Source organism: Haliaeetus albicilla, chromosome 20 (assembly GCF_947461875.1).
Source record: "Haliaeetus albicilla chromosome 20, bHalAlb1.1, whole genome shotgun sequence".
Classification (NCBI taxonomy): Eukaryota; Metazoa; Chordata; class Aves; order Accipitriformes; family Accipitridae; genus Haliaeetus; species Haliaeetus albicilla.
In genome coordinates, this window is record NC_091502.1 from 8506477 (window position 1) to 8527733 (window position 21257).

Genomic DNA, 21257 nt, shown 5'->3' on the forward strand with positions numbered 1-21257 from the left:
GAGGACCCTATTATCTTAAATAAATACGTATTACCTTTGAAAAAAAACCCAAACCCACACATCTGCTGTTATCGCGATTTGCCTTCCTCTCGTGCTCTCCCCCTGCAACCTCAAACCAGCTCCCGGGCGGCGGGGGGCGGCTGGCGGCGTCCGCCCCCCGGCCGCTTCCCGCCACCCCCGCGGGTGGAAGACAGGCCCTCCCGCCCGACTCTTCCAGGCTTAGTTCAGCCGTCCCTCCCTTTATTTCGGCCGATTTCCCCTCACGTTCAAAGCCCCGACCTCCATACAACCCCCCCTCCCCGAGGCACAGCGGCGGGGATGGGCGCCCGGCTCCGCCCCGGACTCCCCGCCGCCTCCACAGACGGCCCGAGGAGCCGGGTGCGAGCGGAGGCGGGCGAAGGGCGGGTTAAAAGCGGCGGCAGGTGAACGGGGAGGGACCTTAAAGCTCCGGGGCGGCGAGGCTGGGACCGGCCGCTCCTCAGGTACCGCCGGATCCGCGTTGAGCCCCGCCGTGGTGCCTGGTCCCGGGAGTTCCCGGCGGGGCTGACCGCCACCTGCCGCTGCGGGCATCGCTGAGGCAGGTGAGGGGCGCGGAGGGAGGGGGCGAGCCGCCGGCGGGGGAAGCCGGCGCTCCGCGCCCGCCGTGAGGCGAGGAGCCGGTGGCGGTGGGGGGGCGCGGCGGGGCCCGCCGTCCCCTGTGGTGCTGCCGCCGCCGCCGCCACACTTGTTGCGCCCCAGCGCGGGGCCGCGGCCCTCCGCGGCGGAGCCGGGAGCTGTGGCGGCGCTGCCCGCCGCGGGGAGGGAGCGGGGGCCGCCCTCGGCGGAGGCGGGCCGGGAGCGGCGGAGGGGCGCCGTGTGCGCTCCCCCTTCCCTGTGCCTGACAGGATTTAGCCCCGCTCGGCCTGGGAGCTCTCGGTTTTGCTTCCCGAGCTTAAGCATGAGGGGGAGTGCTTGAACCCCGCCACCGGTTATAATTGGGAATACTCTTGTCGCTGTTAATTATGCATTTAACTCCTAACAACCTGTCTCTTTTTTTTTAATTCGTATTCTCCCAACAGCTCTTTTAAGCGCGTTATGTGAAGTACCCGACCAGCTAAAACACCAAGCAAAATAAAGGCTTCCGCAATTACAGGTAATTTGTGACACGCCTACAGATGTGAAGAGAGCTGTGTGAAGGTAAACAGCTTGCATCAGTAAAACTGACAGGTCCTGTGAGCGCTGATCACACACTGGAAGCATTCCTCAGAATTACAGGGGGAATAGCAAATGAGAGGTATGAGTCAGAAACAAATGTATTTCTGACTATCGGGGCTGGATAAGATCACACGAGGAATGAGTGCTGAAGCCCTTAAATAAAATGCAAGGGACGTGTTGGAATAAGGGCAGGAGTGCTTGCTTAGCTGGTGGCAGTAGCTGCTAGCTGGCTGTGTTCCTGTGGTGTGCTGGGCATGGCTGTTTGTCCTGACACTGGGCTTTCCTAGGTTGGGTGTTACTTTTCCAATCCCTTGTGTTGAAGAATCTCACTTTTTCTTTTTTTTCCCCAATAAAAGGATTAGTCTCTTTGTCTTGTGCTCCATTAGTTTTCACTGTAGCCTGGAAATACTCTTAAGAGAACAGGCAAGGGGTTGAAAGAAGGAAGTGGCCTTTTGTCTTAAAATGCTCTTTTAAACCCATTTTTTGCGACTTTGGATGCTAATGAGATTTTATTGGCTGTGGCTTGTGTGAAATGATATTAGGGTTTGGGCCCAGATCCTGTCTGGGATTACCACAATGTACGTGTGTGCACTGAGTTGAGGGCAGAACAAAGTATATTTTCATCCTTGATTTTGTTAAAGAAGTTATATGTGGTTTCTAGTATCTCTTGCTCTCCACTGTTCAGCTTGGAAACCCTGCTTGCCAGATATCCTCAAGAGCCCCAGAGGAAAGGCAGCAGGCAGAAGGATGTGCACGTGATTGTGTTAGGTTTAGCTTAGAGGACAAGGCAATCGTGGGCCAAGCCTGAGCCTGAAAGAAGGAGGCACCTCCATGTGTCAGCTAGGAGTGCAGTGTAATTTTCCAGGTGGGATTTCCAATATGTTTACAGAGCCATGAGGTTGCACCTCTACTGTACATGTCAGGGTTTCTGGGTGACTTCAGTCCCCAAAAATGTCAGTCTCATAATTGGTAGAAGGACTATGTATCACAGAGCTTAAAAATGGAACAATAAAAAGCCATGCATTAAAATATTTCTCTGGAGGAATTAATTCTGTCCTGACAGGGCTAGTTCTCTTAACTTTCTGAAGATTGGGCCTCTGACTGTGTTGCTCTTTTCCATCCTTTGAAGCATAACCCAAGTAGATTACTTGGACAACCTCATTTAATTTGTACAAAAAGTAATTGTACAGTGAAAAAGGTATAGCAGGCTATCTCAGTAGCTGGAAAGATAGCAGCACTTTGAGATAAAAGTACAAGTTCTTAATAACAGTCATTGCATAAGCTCAGTTGATACCTGTGAGTAAAGAGGATGCTTTACAAGTTGATTCTTTCTGTTATTCATGTCAACAGTTCGAATGAAATCAGTGGTCACAGAAACTGCACCAAACAGGAGCATGGGTGGAATCTTTGTTATTTCTTTTGACTTTTTTCCTTGTTCTGGTCCTCACTGCCTTCAATTGTTATTTAATGATGACTGGTTAGTTATCTGAAAGGAGGAGAACTGTGACTTTTGCCTGGCTAAAAACCAGTTTGTGTAAGGAAAAACTTGAAGTAATGATATATGAGGAGAGATAATGTGCTGTCAAAACAGAAGGAATGTGGAAAAAAGGAAATACCTCTCTTATTAGTTAAAAGAAAGTTGAAAACTAATTCTATTCCTTATCTCATACCAATGTTTCCTCCTGTAATAGATTTTTTTTAGAAAGGAAAAAGTTGTTTTTGTCTTTACTGTTGATGAAGGAAATGATAACAAAATACACACTCAAGGAAAAGCTGCGCTGCAGTATAAAGTCCTAGTGTTCATAAATTTAATTAGCATTTCCAAAAGGGTGCAAGTTCTGTCTGTGTGTGAAAGAGGCAGTGACTTGCCAGTTTTGTAGGAAGTGTTAACATTGAAGTGGGAGTGGGCAGATTTGCAGAGGGGATGTAGACATTTGTCTAAGTCGGGGGGGGGGGGGAGGAAATGGGAATTAAATAACAAGTTTTAAAAAACAAAACAAACCATAAAAATGTCATAACTAAAAAGTTGCTATTTTCATGACTGGGAGCAGGGCACAGTGTGTATAAAACTTTCTTTTAAAATAGAGGAAACAGGAGAATTGCATCAGTGAAGGCATAGTCCTCAGGGATTTTACTTTCTTTCAACGTGAAAAATTTAAAGCACATTTTGAAGGGAAGGTGTATGGGGAGGAAATGGCTGACGGGCCAAATTCTAATAGGACTTGTGCTGTCTTTTTATGCCTTCAAGTGTGACTGGCGCTTGGGATTTCCTGTTTTCCACAAGTGGAGTGAAATTTGTGCAGGGATGTTCTGGAGGATGGTAATCCTCCATTTACAGTTGTAGGCTAGTAAAATAGCTATGGGTATTTCCAAACATGCTTGGAAAATTACTTAAAACTCGTGTAGGGGTGTGAATATGGGACAGTCATAAGGGGGTCATCATGGGTAGAACTGAACCCTTAATGCTGTTGATATTTAACTAGCATACTTTTTTTAACATTTAACTGCATACATATTGGGTCCTAATCTGTTGTGTTAAAGGCCATATCTGTGTTTCACACTGGGTTTAATTAGAGCAAAGAATGCCTCCTGTTTTCATGAACTTGAGTAGAAGAAAAGTACAATGCTTGCAGTGTTCGGACCTGAAACTGTCAGAGGTTTCCTGTTCCTGATTAGTCTTTGCCTGTTCTTGTGTCAAATCAGATATACTGTAATCGCTCTGTCATGGCTCTTCTGTTCTCCAGTTTCCACTCTGATCTGGAGATAGGTGTTCAGAACAAAGTTTAAGAGCTACTAGAGAGAATTGCACAGGCTTTTGTGATTGTTAGACTGCTCTTTTGATCTTTATTCAACTTTTTAGGAAAGAAGTAGAGTTGTTGATATTTCAGTGTGTTCCAGCTGCCTGCTCCTTGAAGTTTTTAATATACTGCTGTAACATTAAAATAGCTGGAAGCTGCTTATAATAGTGAAATTAAAATATTTTGGTTGCCAAAGTCTGAGTTCAAAGCTGCATATTCTTACAGTTCGAACTCTGCATGAAAACTACAGCAATGTAGAGAGCTGTATTCTTTTTCAGGTAGCAGGAATATCCTGGATGATTGAGTTCAAGCTCTGTACTTCTTTGAACTGGTACTTATCTGTCTTGGTCCACTGATAACAAAGTATGAGTCTGTGAAGCCTGTAATTGTAGTGGAGCATTTCAGAACAGCACTGTGAGATGGTGAGATATTGTTACCCCTAGTTTAATGTCTGGGAAGCTGAGGCATGGGGCAGGCTGACAAATTAGGTAGGAAGTCTGAGAGAGTTAGCAAGTGATTACTATAGCCTGTATGCCAGACTTTTCTTGGGGAAATAAAAGCATGCTGTCTTTGGAAGATGTTAATCTGTGTTTATTAGAGGCTTCTTTGGTTCAGTCCTGGCAGTGCTGCTGTTCTTGTGAAACAGCACCAAAACGAACTCAGCAATAGGAATAACAAAATCTGCACACTAGCAATTAAGTGCTTGCTCTTTTGCTTAGCAATAAACTAGACCCCAGGTTGGCAGGGTGCAGTTATGCTGATACAAAACTGCTGAAATCCAGATTTCTGTATTCTTCAAATCTGGGTATAAAACAGCATATATAGGTCTAAGACACCTTGATGCTGGTTATCAGCCCCTGTATGAGCTAGTGCTCCCAGCATAATTTAGGTCAAGACCTGAAGGGGAGATTGTATTAGCAATGCCTTTGAATGCATGCTGGACCTCAACATGCACCAGTACTTCTTGTCTGAAGTTGGGTCATAAAATAATTTTGGTAATGATCTTGGGTCTGATGCAGTTTAAATGTTCTAAAGCTTTTCTATGGCAAAAATTCTGCATTAGAACTGCCACTCTCAGACATCCGAGTTATCTTTGTCCCCAGCTTGAGGGTGTGGTGAGTGACACTCGGGACCAGTGCTTTTTTGCTTAAAGATTGTCTAGGTTAATGCATTCCCATGTGAGATAAAGTGACTTTTATCTTGGCAGACTGCTGATCTTGCATCAGTATCTGGAGGTACTAGTGAGAGTGGTGCACTGTCACACCAAACTGGTAACTCTTGGTACACCCTACACTGAACTTTGATAGGAGTGGAGGTGTTGTGAACACCCTCTACATTTCTGTGTAATTCCAGTAAAGTAAGTAAATTGGTATCCAATTTGTAGCTGTGGGAAGAAGGGTATAATCTGACTCTGAATTTATGCATAAGTTAGCCTACTGTGGACCTCTTCTTGGATGGGACTCCTAGATGTTCCTATAGCATAAGCAAATATTGTAATACTTGCAAATGACTACTTTTTTTGCTTGATAATATCCTATAGCAGCAAGCAGCATGCTGTGTATTTGAAAGGAATGCATCTTCTGCTGTTTTTACCTTCACTGTATTCTAGTTGTGGTTTGCTGAAGCTGTGGATTTAACCATTGACTAATGATTTTGCAGTATAACAGTCTTTAACAGAGTGAAAAAAGTGTCTGTTAATGAGCTGTACTCATAAACACAGGAGCTCAATGATAATTGTCCTCAGTGTTGTGAATTGCAGGGATTTTCGCTGGGTGTATGCAGTGTGCTCTGATTGTGGTTTAATGGAGGCTTAAAGGAGCTAGCTCTAAAGTAGAAGGCAGTCTAGTCATGGCAGCACAGAGCTCAAAACACTGCCCAGAAGCTGGAGAACTACAGAAATGGTTAAGGTGTAGTTCTTCTCTTGCTGCTGCCTAGCCTACAAGTGAAAAAACAAAACAACAAACAGAACAACAAAACCCCCCAAAACCAAACCCAAAACAAAACACCTGCTTATGTGCCTCTCTACATGTTGTGTGATCATATAGAACCATTTCCCTTGTAACTAACTTTTCAGTGGAGCATGGTGATCTTCTATGATAGTTTTGTTGGTTTTTTTAAACTCCTACTGTAACAGCCATATACTATCATGATCCTCTGATTGTTGAAATGGAACAGAAGGTTCAGCTGGTAGCAGAACAGAGATCTATGCTGAGGCTTGGAAAGGCTTATTTTCATGCCCAGTAGCAATTTATTTTTTTTTTTAAGGAAAATTAAAAACTTACGAGGGTTGTTTAAAGCCAGCTAGTAGGAAACACTGGGGCTAAAGTATTTGGATGGAATTCAGGCTGCCTGACTATGGCCCTACAGTCTCAACTGTGTCACTGTTCAGGGAGAAGATAGTGAGACTTGACAGGTATCTGATCACTGCCTATATCACTCTCTGGAGTGTTCCAGAAGTCATATGACTTTCCACCAGCATAAAAACAAGCCTGAGAGGCCATGAGGGTACAGCAAGAAGGGGCAAAGGTTGGTGACTAGCTTGGCAAGCACCAGGAAAAATAGGGGATGGTGGCAGGAAGACCTGAAGAGATAGTTGCAGGATTTGGAAAGGTAGGTGTGAATGGTGAAGGTGGGAGGGTTTCGGCAGATTTGAAATAAAGGCTTTTGGGGGAAGGAGCGGAAACGTCACTAGGGCAAAAGCCTGCCTCTCTGAAGTGTGGTGGCCTTTTTTGCATCTGTCCAGATACAGACATGCTTTTGCTAGAATTGAAGCACCATATTTTGGCTTAGCAAGCACAATATACTCTCAAAGGAGATGGAAAAAGTCAAATGAAGAGTATAGTTTCACGATGTATTATCCTCAGCAGTAAAGCTTTGCCAACCCCTCTTCCCCACTGACTGCTCATTCTTACCCGTCCTTTGCAATTTGCAGCCTTTTTTTAAATGAAATTTGTCCTTTTCAGATGCTTTGTGGATCTGTGCTGTAAAGCTGTTTGGTGAAATGGATCAGGTTTAAAAAAAACAAAACATACTAGTACTGGGAATAACTTTTGAACAAGTCACTTGGTTTATAATGCACCCCCAAAAAGTTGTGGGAGATGGAGAACTACAGTGTGACCTCAGGAGCAAACAGTAGTGGGGAAGCATCTTGAGCTAACTTTGCCACTGAAGACAAGGTACCCTTTAAGTACATCCTGAGGCACTCATATTTTGAACCCACTTCTGCACAGGGAGACAGGGAGGAGTGATTGCATGAGGAAACAAATCCTTGTGAAGCTGTGGTAACAGAAAGGCAGCAGTATTGGAGTACAGCAACAGGTGAAGTGTAAGAAACAGGGCATATCAGGAGGGGATGCACATGTTCCACTTCTTAGCCTTTCACATTGTAAGGAGATAGCTGACAGGTAGGGAGAAGGAACAATGACTGAGGGAAGAAACGCAAAGAGTCTGATGACATTAAAGGATGGGTGAATGATGTGTGGAATACTACAGTTTGCATGGTGCCAGTCTTCTACAGGATTTATATTCAGATGTGCGTAAGTATGTCTAGTCATGATACTTAGTTGTAGCATCATTTTATAAGTACTGTAATTGCAATGTGTGTGTAATAGTAACAGAGAACGCTAATAAAATTGTAACTGTTTCTCTGTTTAATGTACAATATTCTCCAAAGCAAATCCTGAAAGAAAGGCTGACTGAAAAATCAGATGGCAGAAAAAGGGGTGGAAACAAATACTTGAAAACCTGGCTAGTATGTTTTGTAAGTATATCTGTTACTAAGGGTCTTTCCTGTGCCCTCATAGGGCTGTTAATCTACAGAGACTTTTCTCTGTATCCTAATGAAAAATAAACTTTCTTGGAAAAATAACCTAGCAGGATAGGAAGGTAACTCTGCTTCCAGGACTGTTTTCAGACAGATACAGAGGTAATAGCCCACATAAATTTTGCATCCTGAAGGAGGCTCAGGAAAGGTTCTCTCCAATCTGAAGAAAATCTTGGGTTCCCCCCATTGGCTTTCACATCTTGAAGTATAACCCCATGCAGTCAACCAACATGATCTGAGGGAAATGTAGTTTATGGAACCAGTGAAGGGAGATTTTACTTACGTTCCAATAACTCAAGAAAAAAAAAAGAACCTTGCATTCATATAACAATTAAATGTCCTCCTTTTCCCTGAGCTGTTGTGTACTTTGACTGATGCTCTGTATTATTGTATGTGATATAATTCTGCTGTAAAGCCGAAGGAAAGATTTTTGACATTACTCAGAATGGGAGTGTGACATGGAAGATAACTGCAAAGAAATGTCTTCATTTTCTTCCTCATGCAATGTGACCCAGCTCAGAGTCAGGAAAATCTTAAGAATTCTGTTAACATGATGGATATGATGGCCTTTGTGCCAGTGGCTGCTCTTCTCTAGAAACCTTGAAAATGTGATTCTGCTTATTGGTGCCCTGTGCTGTAAATGCCAAAGAAAGATGTTTTCTGAGATGCAAATTAATTAACAAAGTTGGGAAATTAAAACCTTCATGAGGAATTTCAGAGCAGAGATACCTGTGAGCACTTCTAGAGCATCCTGGCTGATAGGCATAAGAAATGCTGGTTTCTTGAATTCAGAGTAGCTTGCAAACTAGCTTTCTGTAAATCCGTCTGAAGTGGAGGGGTGGGGGGAGGTGGGCTGAAATGTCTCTGAATGGTCTCTGTGAAAGGTTGTTGTTTGTGGAAGCTGAGCAAACCCAGACAATTGTGGAGTTCCTGGGGAGGTATGTGGGAGACAAAGGTGAAATCCTTTAATTGAGTACAGTCACAGTACTTTGAAACTTGCCTACTGGAAACTATATGCATTTGTTGAAAAGTCTCTGAGCTACTGCTGGCCTGTCTGAACTCTTCAAATGTTGACTTTAGCACTCTGCCAGCCTCTGAAATGTCTCCTCTATTCTAGGAGTAACGCAGTCTGTGTTACAAGGGGGGGAAAAAAAAAAAATCACCTGACAGGCACTGACAATGAAGGAGTCTTTGTCTAGTTACCCTAGGCTCTCTTTGTAGTTAGTGGAGAGAAAGACAAACCTCGGGATGAATCTTTAAGCACTGATTTTAAGCATCCAGCTCAAAATGAGATTGATAATGACAAAGACTTCACCTTCATTGCCTCAAGCTATTACAGAATTTGCTTCGACTAACAATAGAGCCCTACAGTCACACTTTAAATTTGTGAATGCAGGTTATCCAGACCTGCTGCTCATGGGAGGTGCAGAGCATCAGCAGCAGTTCCTCAAGGTCTGTCTTTATTGCTGGAATGTACTCATGAAAATGTTGTTTACTAAAGCTAAGGATGGGCCAACTTGGCTTAATTCATATAGGAATTCTAGCTCTCTAACACTTTAATTTTTAACAAAACACCTACCTTACTTTTGGCTGATGTCATCTTCTATTCTTTTGTTACTCTTACCAGACTACTAGAAGTTGTAGCTTTTAATTTAAGACTGTTTTCATCAAATTCCCCTGTCTGCTTTTCCTACTTAATGTGGCTAATAGCTGTTTTCAGTTGGCAGATACACCTAGAAGTTAAATGAATGTGATACTATGTGTGTAATCAAGTAATGAAATATTACCTGCTGGTACATGATTAGATCATTATTTATGACTGCTTATAGGTAAGCCCACTGCGTCAACAAAATGTTACCGTGGCCAGTGGATATGCTGCAATTATGTGATACTGCCTTTATTTTATACCACATGCTTGATGGTATTTGTTTCCTGACTTGATTAATCTTGGATTGTTTATTTGTCTTGTCTTAGGTCAGACCATTAAAAGAAGAGAATGGATTGGGGAGCTCTGCATACCATTTTAGGAGGTGTAAATAAGCACTCCACCAGCATCGGGAAGATATGGCTCACAGTCCTGTTCATCTTCCGTATCATGATCCTGGTTGTGGCTGCAGAGAGAGTCTGGGGAGATGAACAAGATGACTTTATCTGCAACACTCTGCAACCCGGTTGCAAGAATGTTTGCTATGATCACTTTTTCCCCATCTCTCACATCAGACTCTGGGCCCTGCAGCTGATCTTTGTTTCCACACCTGCGTTGTTGGTGGCAATGCATGTAGCTTACAGGAGGCATGAGAAGAAGAGGCAGTTCAGAAAGGGAGACCAGAAATGTGAATACAAGGACATTGAAGAAATCAGAAAACAGAGGTTTCGTATTGAGGGCTCCTTGTGGTGGACGTACACTAGCAGCATCTTCTGCAGACTGGTCTTTGAAGCAGTCTTCATGTATGCGTTTTATTTCATGTACGATGGGTTCCGAATGCCTCGCTTAATGAAGTGTAATGCTTGGCCCTGCCCCAACACAGTAGACTGCTTTGTTTCTCGACCCACTGAAAAGACAGTGTTTACTATTTTCATGATTGCTGTGTCCAGCATTTGCATTCTTTTAAATGTGGCTGAGTTATGTTACTTACTGACAAAATTTTTTCTCAGAAGGTCTAAAAAAGCTGGAAATGCAAAACATCACCCCAACCATGAGAATAAGGAAGAAACCAAACAAAATGAAATGAATGAGTTAATATCTGATAGCTGTCAGAACACAGTTATAGGATTTTCAAGTAGCTAAGGTGGTGTCAATGCTGGTGTTCACTCTTTTTGGAGTGAATGTTCTTTGTTTAAAGGCTGCAGATTAAATTTGTTATATGGAACAATTTAAGTTGGGTGAGACTTTGATATGTAGTGCCAGGTGTCAATTATGCACATGTCTGAAAAAAGTCAGGGCAGCCTAAACATGTGAAAATTGTGTGAGTTTTAAATGGGAAAGTGTATCTTCCTATGAATACCCTTACAAGCTGACTATGACAAGTGGGAAACCCACTAATACCTTCATGCTGACACAGCTCCTGAAAACTACATGCTACAGCAATAAGAACAAATTTCTTTCTAAGCTAGATATTCTAGTATTACAAGATGTTTTGTAATAGTGATAGTTTTTACTTGTGAACTGCCAAAATATTTTTCTAAAATCTAAGATTCCATGTTACTTAAGGTGTTATAGTACACTACTGACTGTTTTGTTTCTTAACCAGGCATATGCAGATGAACCCTGTAATGCCATATTCATAGGGAGGGCACAGCGCTAGGCTACATATTTGCAGCTTTGCAAGCACTGCTTGAGTCTGGACAGGTAGCTTGAGACACTTGTGTACACACTGCTAGCTGTAGGGGAAGTTGTATGAAAGCCCATCACACGTAGTGTGGATAGTTGAGATAGCTAGGTCCTGAGTGCAAAGTCATGCACTAAAACCAGCATGACAGTATAGATACAGCCTAAGTAGACTTGCTTTAAACATCTAGCAGACCTGGTAATCTTATCAATCTTTTAATTGCATACTACCAGTTTTATTGCAACATACATAACTTTATGTAAATGTTTATTTCTCTAATGTGTTAGCTGTATTTGTTTCTTTATGCTATATCACATCATGGAACTTTGGTTTTGATTTGTTTGCTTTTTGTGTGGTAGACTGATGGTGCTGTTATGAAACTAGGGATTCTTTGGTTTGAAGCACATGGAAAAGTATCACTGGAAACAGAACAAGTCTTCTGAATAAAAGGAAAACACTTAACCTTTCTCAATGAAGTGAGTCTATATGTGAATGCTGGTGAGGCCTTAAGCAGGAAAGGTGCTTATGAAAAACTGTTTTCAAGCAGGGACTTTACATCCAAAGTGTGCATAGCCCATACACACCCCTCACTCGCAGCCAGAGCACTGATGCCCTAATTCTGTTGTCCATACTCTAGTGGAGGTACACATGTAACTCCTGAGTGCATGGGAGTACATGCTTGTGGGAGGGATATGCTGTTGAAAGCATGGGATGCTGAAGGTGAAAGAGATGGGTGTGGAACAAGACCCTAGCTATAGAGTCTTGTCTGTTTCCTATTTTGAATCACTGATCGACATGATAAAAATGTCATGGGTACACTGACCTCAGCAGAGTTGGGGTTTTTTTTGTTCTTTTGTTTGGGTGTTTATTTTGTTTTGTTTTTAACACCAGTGCAAATGGATTAGCCTAATTGTTTTTGTATCCCAGAGCTACTCTTTCAAGGGCCATAACAAAGAGCAGGAGCAGAGACTACACTCAGTGTGGTATCACACTTTTTCTTACAGGTGCCAGCACAGCTTTGTGTGTGTCCATGCTGTAAGTGGGTATGGGTTGGTTGGTTGTTTTATGTGTGGCTGGTAGTACACTAACAGGGTGCAGGCACAAGCCACAGGAGAGAGAAAATACCTAGTCAGCTCTGTTCCTGCATGCGGGCCTGAGCTGAGCACTGTCATTTATCTATTCTCTTCCACTGGCAAACTCCTGATCTTTCCTGCCTTCACAGCACATTTTCTTTTTTAATTGCTGTTGTGAAAAGAAGTTGCTGCTAGTCTTATGAACATGTCTATCAGCAAGCTTGAGGAAAAAATATACCTAGAACTGTATAATATGTGCTTCTATTGTTCTCTCTGCAGACTGAAAATACAAGCAGTAGTGAAAAGTAGGCATTGTTCCTGGTGGCCCCACCATGGCTCCCTCTCCAGGCTCCGCATTCTGCTGTGGTAATGGTTTAAACCTTTACTTAATGGAACTGCTCCCTTAGAGTCAGAAAGGTGGGTGCTCAGGCTGTACCTCACCAGATCGCCCCTCAGTCTGCCCCAGGGGCAAACAGCGAGGGCTCAGGTCTTGCATTGTGCTGGTCCCAGGGTGTGGAGACAGCTACTTCTGTTCCAGAACTGTGTTTCACGGAGCAACTCAAGCTATGGACTTTCATCCAGGGCATGCTGTGAATCATGTGCCATATAGGGAATACAAATGGAGATCAGTTAATGATTATGCCTGATCATGTCTCACCACTTTTAGTGATCAAATTGAAATAGCCCCATGCTGAATGTCGATAAACCTGGAAAATACCTTAAGGCAGATATATTTTCCTCAAACGTAGGAGTGGTAGCTTTTCTTGGTCTATGATAAAGCGCAGGCCTGCTAAACCCCAAACAGGGATATGATGATAGCGCTCTCTATGGTATTTTCATTTTCTGCTTACAAGTTTTCAGACAGTAGTTTTTATTCCAGCAGCTGGATTTTTCTAGATCAGTTGCATGTCTTGTTATTTTAAGCCTGGATAAGTGGGCAAAGCTTAAAAGAAGAAACTGGGCGTACGTGGTCCTTTGTGCACCCACACAGCTGTCTGCATGGCCCTGCTGTAAATGGGCTTGGGCTGGTTGGATGTTTCCTGCATGATAGCAGGACCTGGTAAGGTGCAGTTAAGGAACACTGCCCTGCTGCTGGGGTGTCCTGGCAGCCAGATGGGTCAGGAACAAATGTGCCAGTCCCTGTCCAACCTATGTCAAGGGCAACTGTAAATCAAAAAGCAGGAATTTATCCAAGGCTTCACTAGTGCTAAGTCGTTGACTTGGCAGGGAAGACCAGTTGTGACTGAGATGTGTTTGGCTGGGATGTTTTGGTTTTTTTTCCTGTCACACTATGTGTAACCCTAATTATGGACACTCTCCTTTATCTGAAACATCCCCTGACTTCTGTTACTGCCAAGGAAAAGTCCCTGACAATTTCAGTGCCCTCTTTAAATAATTCCTTGTCTCCCATTGTGTTAGGCTGGAGTAGATGGCATCATGAGGAAATGGCACCTTTCAGTGCCTTGTTTCTCCAAGTCACCCCCCCCACTGCCTGCTGCATCCTGTGGCCTGAGCAGGGGAGGCAGCTGTGTTTGGCAGGGTGGTAGTTAACTGTTTCTGCAGGGAAAAGCTGAGCTGCTTTTCTTGATTTCAGACCTCCTCCTGCATCTTCGCAAGCTGGCTGAGTCTGGCTGGGGCTGCTCTGAACCGCAGAGCGCACCCGCTCCCAGCCCTTCTCTGTGCCTGGTCTTGCTCCTGCTTCGACACCCCCCTTCCCCCCCCCCCCCCCCCCCCCAAATCTCAGACCCACTGGTGAGCAACAGTTTGTACTATACTGGCACCGCCATCACCCTATGGTAGTTCAGCCAGTTTCTCTGATGGCAGATGGCTTAATTGTCCCTGCCCGTCCCTGCTGCGTCTCCCCACCCTGTGATTTCCCCTTTGTTATGCCTGGGGCAAAGATTGCTTAAACAGGCTGTGGTGCAAAACGATTAATCAGAGTCGATTAATCAGAGCCTCTGGAAAAGCTCTCTTGCAAACTCCCCACAGCCCCTCCCACCCCTGTATTGATTTCCAGTCAAACAGGCAGGAACCCTGACCACCTATGGGCACAGCAGCAGGGACTGATGGACTCTGTTCCCATTACACACAACAGCTTTTGACTCCAGCCCCACTGCATGCCCTCCTCCATCCCTCTTCCTCTCAGCCCAGCCTCCCTGTGACTTTGGCTTTGTTTTTCCATTGACCTAAGCCCTTCCCAGCAACCCTGCATGCCAAAGTGCTAGAAGCAAATGAGACCAGTTGCAGGATGGTCTGAACCCACTCTCCTCCTTTTGCATAGTTAGGCTGCCTGCCCTACCTCACGTACTGCAGCCACAGCTCTTTGCTGCCAGGTTGGAGTGAATTCAGCTCCCCCAGCCCCTCTGCCGAGCGGAGACTCTGCTGGTGCATGCCGTGCCGGCCCAGGACCTCTCCCACCCTCACCCTGCCATGGCGTGCTGGAAAGCACCACCACAGCCAACACGAGGCAGACCTCTGCTCCCCATTGCTTGGTATGTTTTTCTATTACTGCTGTTACCTCTATTTCCTTTACTGAACTAAGGCTTTATTACAGTGTTCCTGAAATAAATCTATTTCATAGAAACATAAAATAGTTTGGGTTGGAAGGGACCTTTAAAGGTCATCTAGTCCAACCCCCCTGCAATAAGCAGGGACATCTTCAGCTAGATCAGGTTACCCAAAGCCCCATCCAACCTGACCTTGAGTGTTCCCAGGGATGGGGCATCGACCACCTCTCTGGGCAACCTGTTCCAGCATTTCAACACACTCGTAAAAAATGTCTTCCTTGTATCTAGTCTAAATCTACCCTCTTTTAGTTTAAAACCATTACCCTCTGTCCTATTGCAACAGGCCCTGCTAAAAAGCTTGTTCCCATCTTCCTTATAAGCCCCCTTTAAGTACTGAAAGGCTGCAATAAGGTGTCCCTGGAGCCTTCTCTTCTCCAGGCTGAACAACCCCAACTCTCTCAGCCTTTCCTCACAGGAGAGGTGTTCCACCCCTCTGATCATTTTCAGGGCTCTCCTCTGGACCTGCTCCAACAGGTCCATGTCTTTCCTGTGCTGAGGACCCCAGTGCTGGAGGCAGTACTGCAGGTGGGGTCTCACCAGAGCGGAGTAGAGGGGCAGAATCCCCTCCCTCAACCTCCTGGCCGCTCTGCTTTTGATGCAGCCCAGGCTACAGTTGGCTTTCTGGGCTGTGCACGCACGTTGCTGGCTCATGTGCAGCTTTTCATCCACCAGTACCCCAAGTCCTTCTCAGCAGGGCTGCTCTCAATCCCTTCATCTCCCAGCCAGTATTGGTACTGGGGGTTGCCCTGACCCAGGTGCAGAACCTTGCACTTGGCCTTGTTGAACCTCATGAGGTTCACATGGGCCCACTTCTCAAGCTTGTCCAGGTCCCATCCCTTTCCTCAGATATGTCAACCACACCACTCAGCTTGGTGTCACCTGCAAACTTGCCAAGGGTGCACTCAATCCCACTGTCTATGTCATTGATGAAGCTATTAAACAGCACTGGTCCCAGTATGGACCCCTGAGGGATGACACTTGTCACCGATCTCCATCTGGACATGGAGCCATTGACCACTACCCTCTGGATGCAACCATCCAACCAATGCCTCATCCATCAGGATCCACCCATCAAATCCATATCTCTCCAATTTAGAGAGAAGGATGTTGTGGGGGACTATGTCAAAGGCCTTACAGAAATCCACATAGATGACATCTGTAGCTCTTTCCTTGTCCACTGATGTAGCCACTCCATCATAGAAGGTCACTAGGCTGATCAGGCAGGACTTGCCCTTGGTGAAGCCATGCTGGCTGCCTCAAATCACCTCCATGTGCCTTAGCATACCTTCTAGGAGGATCTGTTCCATGATTTTCCCAGGCACGGAGGTGAGACTGACAGGCTGGTGGTTCCCAGGGTCATCCTTTCTATTGTTTTTAAAAATGGGTGCAATTTCTGTTCTTCATAAAGTAGCACATGCTGCCTTGCTGGTGCTTTCCATTGTCACTAGGTGACCGTGGCATGGCAAGATGAAGAGGTGCCCAGCAGCCACCCTGGGAGAAGAGTCCCTGTTGTGTTTATCTGAGTAATGATCACTCACAGCTCAGCTTCTAGCTCATAGATTGTGTTTATTGATTTGCAGCAAAAGGAGTAGCTGGGGTCCTGGGTTAAGAGCGATCATGCTGCTTCTTGTCTTCATTACCTGATGCTCGCTGAGCTGCTCTTGCCATGGTGCGAAGGCAGAGGCAGGCTTTTAAGAGTTCTCCATGCACATTTTGAGTTCTTTGGTGTGTGATCATCACGGACAAATTTCTGCTGTGCTGTCAGAGAGCACGGCCTCTGAAACCAGAGAGACTGTTGGATCTGAGATCCTACACCATACTGGCCACTGGTCTCCCCTCAGGTGGGCCTGTGGGCAGAGACCATCTCCACCATCTCTGCAGCAAGAGCACTACCACTGTAGCAGCCTTTCCCCTGCCAGAGGTAGCGCATATACCCATCTCCCTGCACAGCCCTGTATTGTCAGGCTTGTATTTCTCAGGTCAGGCATGTAGAAGTGACTGGCCTCCTTTTCCACTTCCACAGAAGCCAAAAATTTGCCAGCCTCACCAAAAAAGGATGAGGTGCAAATAACACTTCTGCAATTTCCCACCTCCTCGGCCCTGCACCCTTGATGCTCGTTGTGGAGTATGACTGCTTCTTCAGCGTGCACGCACAGCTGGGTGGCTCGGGTGGGTTTCTCTGCACAGAAGCACCCAACGCTTCGTCTGACACACAGAGGAGTGGGCAGGTGGGTCGATGGGAGGAGGAGGCAAGGAGAGGTTCTTGCAAAGCCCTGACTCAGCCATCAAGCCCTAGCAAGGGCCCCCGTCAGCACCCTGCTTCACCCCTGCCAAGAGGCACACGGACAGGACTGCCGCTCCCTGCGCCTTGTCACCACCCCGCTACCACCCGCCTGTGCCACTGGGGCACCCGTCTACGCCAGAATTCCTACTTCAGCCTCCCGCTGCCCGTCGATGCTGCGAAAATCACGTCGTCTCTTTCTGCAAGCTTGCAGGTGTTTCAAGGCCAGATCCAAAGCTCCTCACTGTCACTCAGGAAATCCCTGTTGATTCCAGCGGGCTTGGGCCATGCCCGTAGGAAGGGTGTAACCGCGCTGCAATACCACTCAGCCACTTCCTGCACAGCCCTTTTACAACAACAGGTTCCATCTCACGCAGCAGCTATTGCCTCCTCGCAGCAGATCTGCAAACCAGCTAAATAATTCCCCGTTTGGGCCGTGCCCACCCGCCGCAGGCAGCAACGCTGCCCCGGCGCTGTGCAGACCAAAGTGTCCATGCTGACACGCGGTCATGGTTTCAACAACCATTTCAGCTGTTTCCAGTGATTTGCTGGTGGCCAAAGAAAAGAGTTTATTACTCAGAGAATGAGGGGTGCAACTCCCTAAAATGGTTTGACTCTTAACACATCTTTCTCTACTGGCTTGGATGTTGGGTTGCCATTTACTTGTGTACGAGCCCACAAATCAGAGAAGTTTGGGGCAGCAAGGTCAGTAAAGGAGGAAGCTTTTACACCCTACCAGCTCCCAACCCGCCAGGACTCCTGTAGGAATTAGGCTGTTTTACTTCCTTCAGACCCAGGGGCAGAAGTCGTTATGCTCTTAACTCTCCAGAGCAGCGTGGTGCTGCCTTGCTGTGTCATCAAAACCATAGTGGAATCCTCGCTAATCTAATTTCTCCTGGTACCTTAAACCACCACCCCCTTGTTATCTTTTACGTGATGCACTTCTTAGGCCAGGGACCTTTCTGAGTGATGTCTTGGGGACATCTGGAAAATTTAGGTAATTATTAAATAACAATGATAACAATGATGACAGCATCATATAAAGCACGACGATGACCTCAAGAAAGAATCGGACTGTGTCCTTTGATGCTGCTTACGATAAATGAAAAGTCTGGAAAGAAAAGCAGCTGGTGAACCCTGTGGCCCAGGTAAAATTCCCTGTGTATCCCTGGGGCTGAAGTTCACAACAGTGAAATGCGGACTGACTCTTGCAGCTTTTAGCCAGACCGGGCTGACACAGGAGGGAGAAATTAATCCTGTTATTAGGGCTGATGGCTTGAGTTTAATTGAAACATCTCCCAGGTAGGCAGACAGTATGTGTTCAGTTGAGGGTAATAAAAATCAGTTTAAAAGCATCCAACAGAGCTTTAATAGACTGTCTGAAAAAAATGCCACGCTCACAGTTACTCAGTTTCCATTTTTCTATCTAGTCAAAATTTAACGAATTTGCCAGTCCCTGCAAAGTTTCCCAGTGCAGATAAAGCTTGAGTAGCAAGCAGGAGCGCTTATGTCTCGCACACTGCAGTCATCCGGATGGGGCTGAATCCAGCTCCGACCCTGCAGTTCCTCGGTCAAAGGAAGGAATAATAATAATAATAATAATAATAATAATAGCTTGTATTAACACGGAATAAATGCAGCAGAAATTAGAATTCCCAGCAAATGCTTAAAACTCTGGGTTGAAGATTCAGTTTTATTTTGGCATCTCTGATAACTATTTATGTTTAAAGGGATATTTTCACCAGAAGAGGCTGGTGGAAGACAAAATCATCAGATGATGAAAGAGAATTAGTTGAGATCAGAGGATTAAGTCACTTTGGGGGAAGATCATTTTAGCAGTCACACAATGGTAGGTGGAAAATAAAATTCACTTCAAGGAAAAATTTGAACTCACCACCCAACTCCCTGGTTTCCAGTGGCCTGAACTCCTTCAGGAGCGGGAGCTGGCCAGGCTGGCACTTCAGTCAGCTCTGCCCTGTGCCCAAAGGTGGTAGAGAAAAAAAACCCCAAATATTTAGATGTATAAAGAAGGAAATTCATAATGAAATCAATAATTATGTCACCCAATCATGCTGGCAGGTGGGGGGCAGGTTCAGCTATTCACGGGGGGTCAGAGACAGGTGGGATTTGCTCTCGAAGATGTGTGTGCCTTCTGGCACGAAGCTGGAAGGTGTGCCCACACCCAGCAGAGGTGAGGGGTGATGGCCAGAGACACCTTCCTATTTCTTGGTCCCTGTAAGGAAAACAAGGGACATCGCTAAGAGTCTTTTTCACTTGTCACAGACATATGAAACCGATAACCTGGAACCGCGCTGTGTGATATTTCACCGGAATTAGGGGTGAAAGGGGAATACTCCATAACTCAGGTTTCCCTTCTCACAGCCAAGGGGGATAACCTTGATCACAAGATTATTTTTGTGTTTATCCACTGCTTATTGCAAAACAAAAAGTTGTGCTGAGGCTTCCTCCAGAGGGAGAGCCTGACCTGCCAGACTGCCGTCCCCACTTTCTCGCTCCCTCCGGCATTTCCCTTCTTCTTCCCCACACCGAGTTGGGGCTGACATGAGGGGACGCCCCTTCTCCACCCCCTGGCCCCGCCAGTGACACCAAAAAGAGGAGCTGTGGGTGAACTTGCAGGTCATAGTGGAAGGCACCTTGTGAATTCAAGTGCCTGGAGGGCTGGGTGGCAGCTGGGTGGGGGTTTTCTTTATTGCAGCTCTGAACGTAGGTGTCTGATATTTATTTAAATCCTATGAAGTACCTAAATAGTCTCTTGGAACTTGTCCCAAAACCTATCTAACCCCTTTATCGCTGCGTAGGAAAACCTTGATTAGCAATCAAAGTTTTTGGCAAAGACATCCTACCAGCTACTCAGGAACACAAGGGACTTCTTCAGACCCGCCACTGCCTCTGGAGACTGACCCAAAGGACAATAGAGCTGCATGGTCTTGCGACATCATCTAGTTCACTCATGATTCACCAGCTTAATTTACTCCTCAGCAAGTTAACTCTCACTCTTGTTTTTTTTTAACAGTTCTAGTATTATACAGCCTCCTTCACCAAAGAGCTGGGAGGCATTATCCAATTGACCACTGAAAAATTAATCACTGAAGAGCAACCACCTATTAAACATGATTAAAAAACAGCAGTAAGTGCATTTTTTCTTAATGGATCTGTTAGGAAGAAACGTTACTTTTTTCCACAGGCACAAACCAAGCAAAAAACATAAATACCAGAAATGAGAGGTCCCACAGACCAATCTGCAAGTCTGAAGCAGAATCAATTTCACCTGGGTCACACCTGAGGTGTATTTGTCTGACATAGCATGCTTGAAAGATAAGGGCTATCTGGTTTTGCTTGGGCTTTTTCTATAGCAGAAAAGCTGTTTGGATTAACTAATTTTATATTTATCTTGATAAATTCCTGGAAAATTCCTGTAGTAGATATGCTTCCGTTAGTCTAAAGCTTGTATACATTATTTTAGCTTAATTTGGTAAACCATCAGTGCTGATAAACCAATTTGAATATTGGATAAACTCTCAGCACTAGCCAAGCCCAGGTACACTGTCAGCAAAAGCCTGGATACATGTTATTTTCAGGATTAGTTATCACTTTTGGAGGGAAGTTCTTAAATTCTCATCTCCTGAAAACAAACCATGCTCAGGTCAGTTTTCCGCTTGTGTGGACACACACAACATGGTTCCTCAGGACACACTTCGGTGAGGCACCTCTCAGAGCTTTCGCCCTCGGCCCCCAGCATGGCTGCGGGGTGCCCTCAGGACACCCCATCCCTTCCGCACCACAAACCCACCATCATGAGGAAGGAGCCACTGACGTCCCCAAAGGATTTTGTCAGTGTGCTGCAGACATGCCTGCGTGTGCTTGGGCATGATCTGGCACCTCACAAAATGCCTGCTTTCCTAATGGAGCTGGCTGGATAGTTGTCTATCCGTCTGGGTGCGTCTGTCTCCTGACAAGGAGACCCAGACCTGTATTTCCTTTAGACCGCAGGGTTCAATCCCACATCTCTCCTTCAATCCTACACCTCCATCAATTCCACATCTCTCCTTCCCGAGGTTGGTGGTCAGTTGTGGAGGCAGGGAAGGAAGAAGGGACATTATTCACTCTTGTGGGACATGGCACAGAAGGACAGAGAGCAAGCAAGACAGGTCCTGACTCATCTGGTGGTTAA

The 21257-nt window shown here is 45.5% G+C and overlaps 1 protein-coding gene across 5 annotated transcripts; it reads left to right on the forward strand.

Moving 5' to 3' along the window:
* The first annotated feature begins 322 nt into the window (after nucleotides 1–322).
* Nucleotides 323–11611, forward strand: LOC104312827 (gap junction beta-6 protein). Of its 5 annotated transcripts, none has more exons than XM_069808191.1 (3): nucleotides 323–581; nucleotides 1059–1176; nucleotides 9790–11611. In XM_069808191.1, the coding sequence occupies exon 3, from the start codon at nucleotides 9812–9814 to the stop codon at nucleotides 10601–10603; it is 792 nt and encodes a 263-aa protein (XP_069664292.1). In that variant the 5' UTR covers nucleotides 323–581; nucleotides 1059–1176; nucleotides 9790–9811; the 3' UTR covers nucleotides 10604–11611. The 5 variants fall into 5 exon arrangements, with proteins under 5 accessions (XP_069664292.1, XP_069664294.1, XP_069664291.1 ...); XM_069808193.1 differs by having other exon boundaries at nucleotides 323–482; XM_069808190.1 differs by having other exon boundaries at nucleotides 353–581; nucleotides 1059–1132.
* Nucleotides 11612–21257: the final 9646 nt, after the last annotated feature.